The sequence below is a fragment of the Berghia stephanieae genome, chromosome 11 (genome assembly GCF_034508935.2).
Source record: "Berghia stephanieae isolate SIO BIC M18660-M18661 chromosome 11, UCSD_Bste_1.3, whole genome shotgun sequence".
NCBI lineage: Eukaryota > Metazoa > Mollusca > Gastropoda > Nudibranchia > Aeolidiidae > Berghia > Berghia stephanieae.
Genome location: NC_088370.1, coordinates 3,792,721 through 3,800,153, shown reverse-complemented (window position 1 = coordinate 3,800,153; position 7,433 = coordinate 3,792,721). Strand labels below are relative to the sequence as shown.

Genomic DNA, 7,433 nt, shown 5'->3' with positions numbered 1-7,433 from the left:
GCACCTTTAGCATTTCTACGAACAGTGCTCAGTTCCTTCCACTCATCATTTATTTGCCGTCATTAATCCCTAATACTTTTGAAGGATCATCTTTATCTCCTTCGTTCCACAGCAACGTCCTATACACTTCCCGGCCTTGAGAACCTATTCATGTTCCAAGCCAACCGGCTTTTTGTTTAGACGTAAGAGTGGACAATGGCCCAGCGAATAAAATTTGGTGTGGTCCTTAAACCTAATGAATTCTTTGTAGAGATCTAGTGCACCCCAGTCTCATACTGGGTGTTCAAAGTTGAAACTAGCCATTGTGCCAACACCTCTGACACCATGTAATTCATTCAGGATCGAGTTCTAAATTCTAAAGACTAACCTGATTTATATTGTGATGATCGTGTGTCTCCCATGAAGGTTAGGGGAGAAGTGACAATCCAGTGTGAAGTGGTGGGAGAGGGGAGCTCATTCAGTTCTGGATCAGTCTTGGTATTATGTCTATTCACTATTTTGCCTAACGTAAATAATTTCCATTACAGCTCGTGATGAACAATCTTTCTTACTTATCCAAGGCAATACCTAAGCGCCTAGAGCAGAAGATTCAGTCTTTAATTCTGCAGAAGGTACAAAGAGATGTCTAGATAAAGAAATGATACGTGTTTTAAAAAGAGGGTTACTGGATTGTGTCAGCTGATTTACTCGCATGTGGGGACCACCTAAGAGTCATCAAGAAAACTAGTATGAGACCTGACATTGTGCTCAATTCTGAAACACCCTAACAAGTTATGGAAATAACAGTGCTATATGAATCCGAAGACATGGAGTCTCATGTCTATAAAAAGGAAATAACGCAGACTTGGCTTGGGATCTGAGTCTGAATGAAGTCTTTTGAGTTGAAGTTGAAGCACATGGGTTTGTAGGACTATCGATATATGACCCCTTATGCCAACACAATATCGTTGACAGATGAAGAATAAAAGTGATTCGAATTTTTATTGAAGTCGCAGTGGGAATCTTGCATTGGTTATTGATAAGATACTTGATCTAACATCACTTGTTTCACAGATTCAGATAAGCTTTTGACTCTCATCTTCAAATCGTCTATTTATATTAGTAATATCAAATGATAGACTAAATATTTTACAACCCCCTACCCCCTCCCTCCCCCATCCCCTCAAAAAAAATCACAAGATATTAGATTTTGCAATCTTGGGGTCAGCTTATGAATGGTTGATCTTTCATGCCAGCATATCCAATCATTCATTATGAGAGTTTATTGTTTAGACATTGTCAAATCTTCTAATATCAATGTGGTTGGGCTCCATCTTGCTGAAAGATGAAATTCACAGAATTGTCTTTGATAAGTTATTATAAGTTGAGATATTCACCATGCCGAGATAAAAATTGCATGTTATTGTGTTTCATGTATAAAGAAGAACCATAACATTTCCATTTTGATTTCGGACAGAATACATTGATTTCTTGAGTCTCATTTATATTCTAAAAGTTGTTATAAACAAAAATTCCTTAAGTTTGTGTTGACCATATCGAAAACCAAAGACTGCTAGAATTAATTCTTCTTTAGCTATTAAAATGCATAGCACGGCATAACTTTTGAATCACCCTGTATTATGTATTATTGGAGAGAAAGATAAAGTGAGTCAATGTGACTCATATTTAAAGGAACAACACAAAACAAACGACTTTTCGGCTTTTAGCCTTCTTCGGGTAAATACAAAATAAGTTATATGTATTACATACATTTTGTGTTTGCCCGAAGAAGGCCGAAACGTCGTTTGTTTTGTTTTATTGTTCCCTTATATATGAGTCACATTTACTCACTTTATCTTTATCGCCATCTTATTGGCTCATTTAGGCACCTCTAGTTTTTGATTATGTATTATTTGATATTTTGTGTAAACTTTTTTTTAGGAAATCTAGATAACGCACCAATTTGGAAAAATTTTGCATCATCTTCATTATCATATTCATTAACATTTTATTGTTATCTCCACCCTTCCAGGTTTTTGTCCGCAAATGAAAACAACAAACCAATAACTGTGCTTTCCATGACGGCCTACTATACCAACATCTTCACAGCGGTAATAATCATATTTATGGCCACTATAAGTTCAGACTTCAAACCCACCTTTTATTTATTCATAGATCATTTTTTTTTACAAAAGAAAGTAAAATGATAATTTGAAAAAATTAGAAGGACCATTTGATAGAAAATGATTTTTGTAAAGCGTTTTGAGCATGTTTAGTGGATGTTGCCCAATATAAATGCTCAATTAAAAAAAAAATGTGATATGTTTTTTGTTTGTTTTTTTGTTGTTTTTTTTAAAATTGCTTTTTCAAGGTGAATGAGTGGATACCCCTCCAGATAGCAAAATAAAATTTGCTTATTTCTATTGATCAAATGATTATGATGACGGTTATGATGACAATGGCGTTGATGATATATGATGATAATGATGATGATGTTGATATTGATGATGATGAGTATCTTTCCTCAGGTGTCTCTCCGGTTTTTGACCCTTACATTACAAGACGGTGTAGTCCTTAGAATTCGTTTATTGTCACCTCACATTTCGCAGGTAACCTTTACTACAACAATACTATACAAATATATATATATATATATATATATATATATATATATATATATATATATATATATATATATAATATATATATATATATATATGATTGGGTGATTAAATAAATAAAAGAATGCAAAAATTAAATAAGGAATAATGAAAAGAAAAAAGTAAACAGAAATTCTATACATCATCATCATCATCATCATCATCATCGCCATACTCTTGATTATTGATCTAATAGGATCCATCCACTTCACAATTTACGGAAAAGAACAAGGTTTCAGCAGGGAATGGAGACTACAAAGTTAAAATGCAGGACCAACTTGCTGACTTCGAAGACTGGATTATGGCAACTAACTTACAACAACATGACCATGCTATACTGCTATCTGGGTATGTATGTATGTATATATGTATGTATGTATGTATGTATGTATGTATGTATGTGTGTGTGTATGTATATATTGTATGTATGTATGGATGGGTGTATGATGTATGGATGGATGCTGGATGTATGTATGTATTCAGGCCTGTACATCTTCCGACAATTGTCGGATTTGGATAGTACGATTTTGCTCGATATATTCTGTTAAGTGCTGATATTTAAACAAGAAAAAAAGAAAATTAAAAGTAAAAATAAAATTTGTAACATCAAAAAACAGAACTAACAATAAAGAAGATAAAAGAGTTTGATTTCGTGTCTAGAAAAAATTAGTTTTTATTCCTTTTCAAAATCTGACTTTAAAAAAAGCAAAAGAAACTTTTTATTTGTCACGTCAAAGACAAAACAAAACTAGACTATCTAGTCAGCTAGGTATATTATTATTTCACCTATACGCTCCTCTAGACGTGGATGTATTCACTGCCTGCTTACTTGCCACAGACGAGAGATAGGGTCGCGATTGTTGAACACACACGTAATCAACTAGCATGTACAGCTCGTTCAAACCGGCCATTTCTCTTTTCTTTTGCTAACGACACACACGCATTTCTCCGGCTGTCTCTTTTCCTTCCAGTGGTTTATTTGTTTCAGTCTAAAACTCAACTGGAAAAAAATAATGCAAAATAAATATTTTTCTTGAATAGTGATTGACTGCTCTCAGCCAAAGTTTTATTTCCTCACAACCGTGAATGTTTAAATTTTTCTCTTTTTCTTCCTCCTACTCCTCATTCTCATCCTCCTCCTCTTCTTCCTCTTCCTCTTCTTCTTCTTCTTCTTCTTCTTCTTCTTCTTCTTCTTCTTCTTCTTCTTCTTCTTCTCCTTTTATAAGAATTAATCCAAATAAATGAAAGAATCTGCGTAAAAATTTAACGCAAACAAACAGGAGTAAAGATAAAGTAGCTTCTCTTGTCAAGCACTAGATACAGATCCTTTAAAAAGGTAGGAATTTTTCTCCTCCTTTCATTTTACATCTAACTCAGACCTGGGCCCGCCCAGAAATGTGTGTACTCTCTCAAATAATTGGGATTTTTTTTAGTTGGGGAAAGTGAAAAGATTTGACTAGATCTAGTCAATTGACTTGTAATATCTGTGTTGTGTTTTTTAATTAATCCATAGTTTTGTACTGTTGGTCTATTTTTGTGTGTAACCATTGACAGGCCTGTGTATTATTATGTAATGTATGCATCTATGTCTGTCATCTATGTATGCTGGGCATTTGCTATGTTGCGAGTGTCAGGCATTATGGCCTTAACTTTGTAACCCGTGATTGTCCTGATTTTGACTTCCACCATGTTTTAATACCTCAATTAAATCGCCTCTCACTGACTCACTTTACAACATTGCAATGCGGCTGATGTCTTGGTTATTCCAGTCTGTTTGTTGTTTTTTTTTTTGTTTGTTTTTTTGTTAATAGACCTTAAGGAAAATATTTCCCTTAGGGGAAGAGTAAAATTAGATTCATTTTCTTTATTTAGATTAATGTGGTATTAGTTTACATATTTCTCTCTAAAATTATCTTTTTATAAATTTACCAAGGTTTCTCTTCTCTTTTTCTTTCTTTTCAAAGACATGCTAACCACATAGACGGTGAAGGAAGAGTCATAAAAGGTAAAAAAAAAACCTAACTTTTTTCTTAATATATGAATAACATTTGTTTAGTTAACATTCACTTTTTAAATTACTCACCTACATTCCTTATTTATTCAACCACAACATCCTAAATATTTGCCTGTAACCCAAAGCTATTAACCCTATAGAGAGTGTGCGCTTGGCTAAGAAAATATAGATAAAATGAAGTTGTCATCACTCAGGTCTATGCTATTGTTTTTTGCCATCTGTGTTTATGATTAATTTTCGCTAAACTGTATTAACCAGGCTATAAACGTTTAAGGTTACACATAGTTTTGTGTGATGGTATGTTTTACTTCCGAATGGCAATGTTGTGAGCTTCTTAGCCAAGCGCTCACTATCTGCAATGGACCAACACAGAAAACGACGTGTAACCTTGAACATTTATAGTCTGTTTAATACAGTTTGGCATTGACCAGGTGGTACATTAAACCACTTACGTTTGAAAACGATATTCAAGAAATGAAAAAGTTCCAAATTAACATCCTTGGAATCTCAGAAACGAAGTGGAAAGGAGGAGTAGTAGTTAAAGAAGATGATTTTGTATTGTATTATGCAGGTGAGAAATATCATGAGAAAGGAGTTGGAATTATTTTAGACAAATCAACATCAAAGTGCTATTTAGATCATGTTGCAATCTCAGAAAGAGTTATTTTAGTAAAGTTGAAAGGAAACCTTTTTAATGTTAATATTATTCAAATAACGCCCCAACATCAGACAGTGACGAAAACATAATTGAGACATTCTATCAAGATATGGAATAGGCATTAAAACAATGTAATCTGATGAAATTCGTTTAATAATTGGTGATTTCAATGCAAAGGTTGGTAACGAGAGAGTTGAAAATATCGTTGGCCCCCACGGACTGGGTACCAAAAATTATAGAGGAGAAAGACTTGTCGACTTTTGCAGATTGGAAAACCTTACTATTGTCAATACATGGTTTAAAAACCACGATAGAAAGAAGTGGACATGGATAAGCCCAGGTGGCCTTTGTAAAAATGTGATGGACTTTATACTGGTCCAACATCGATTCAGAAATATTGTATGCAACGCAACAACTATTCCAAGTGCAGATTGTAATAGTGACCACCGACCTGTCAAGGCCACGGTAAAAATAAAACTTAAACAAATAAAGAAAAAGAAAGTGGAACCGAAACTGCAATTAGATCTATTGAGAATAACGATCAAATAGAAAATGATTACAAAGAAGGCGTGAAAGAAAAAAGTGAAAACTTGATCTCAGATATAAACATAGATGAGTATTGGAATCAAATATCGAACTGCATCACAGATTCTGCAAGAGAAACTATTCCATCTGTGAAAAAACACGAACCAAAACAAAAGTGGTTGGATGACAAGATCTTGAAACTGATGAATGAAAGATGAAAACTAGAACGCAACAGCAATGAATATAAAGAAGTTAATAAGATTATAAAACGTGAGAGTAAGAGAGCAAAGAAAGATTATATTGAACATGAAGGTCACAAAATTGAAAGACTAAAACAATCTAACACCAAACAATTCTACCAGTCAATAGATCTAAGTCGAAAACGACCAGCCATGGCAAGAAAATGCGTTAAAGACGCAAACCCTAATATATTTATCGACAACAACAAAATTTTGGAACATTGGGCAGTATACATAAAAAATATTTACGCGGATGACAAAAGAGGGTCGTGCTTAGATAAAGAAATCTCTACTGTGATCACAGGTCCCCAGATTATGCGAAGAAGCTGCTTGCAAAGAGATGAAAAAGGGGAAACCAGTAGGCCAAGATAGTTTCTCAATAGAATTGATTGATGCCCTTGACGATCTGGGAATAGACATTCTGACAAAAGCCTTTAATGTCATATACAAAAAGGGTGAATTGCCTAATATTTTGAGATAATCGGTATTCTTTACCATACCCAAAAAAAAACAAGGAACTATTGACTGTGACCAACACAGAACAATCAGCATAATGAGCCAGGCCACAAAAATTATATTAAGAATACTTATGAAAAGAATGAGGAGCAAGATCTCTCCAGAGATAAGTGACGAGCAGTTTGGTTTTGTTAAAGAAAAGGGTATGGTAAATGCAATCTTTACATTGAAAACAATAATGCAACTGTCAATCGAAAACCAAAAATCACTTTATCTATGCTTCATTGATCATTCCAAAGCTTTTGATTCAGTACAGCACGAAACACTATTCAAAATCTTAGAAAAGATCGGTGTAGACAGTAAAGACCTTCGACTTGTGAAAAACTTATATTGGAATCAAACAGCGTGTGTCAAACTTGATAATGAAACATCAGACTTCTTCAACTTCGAGAAGGGAGTAAGACAAGGTTGCGTCTTATCACCGGACCTTTTTAACATATATAGTGAAATAATATTCAAAGAAATTGAAGATATGAAAGGCGTCGTCGTTGGAGGGCAGAATATGATTAGCATAAGATACGCAGACGATGGTACTCTGATGGCATACTCTCCAGAACACGTGCAGAAAATTTTAGATATAATGGTGTGCAAAAGTGAAGAGATGGGCCTGAAACTAAATATTAAGAAAACCGAATTCATGGTGGTCTCAAAGAATGATAACAACACGATCTTCCACTTGTCAAGCAAAGGAGAGACCATCAAACAAGTAAAGAAATTTAAATATTTAGGCACTATCATTACCCATGACGCACATGACATAGAGGATATAAAACAAAGAATAGCAATAGAAAAAAACGTGTTCCATAAAATATAAACAGTAATGTCAAACAACAACCTAAAGT

General features: G+C 34.0%; 1 protein-coding gene across 1 annotated transcript in view; it reads left to right on the top strand.

Moving 5' to 3' along the window:
- The first annotated feature begins 1,296 nt into the window (after positions 1 to 1,296).
- LOC144957068 (metalloprotease mig-17-like) overlaps positions 1,297 to 7,433 on the top strand; it is a 17,740-nt gene continuing 11,603 nt past the window's right edge. The window contains exons 1-5 of the mRNA XM_078888035.1: positions 1,297 to 1,352; positions 2,012 to 2,090; positions 2,508 to 2,588; positions 2,836 to 2,987; positions 4,604 to 4,644. Coding sequence (XP_078744161.1) covers positions 1,297 to 1,352; positions 2,012 to 2,090; positions 2,508 to 2,588; positions 2,836 to 2,987; positions 4,604 to 4,644 — 409 coding nt within the window. The remainder of the gene's footprint in view (positions 1,353 to 2,011; positions 2,091 to 2,507; positions 2,589 to 2,835; positions 2,988 to 4,603; positions 4,645 to 7,433) is intronic.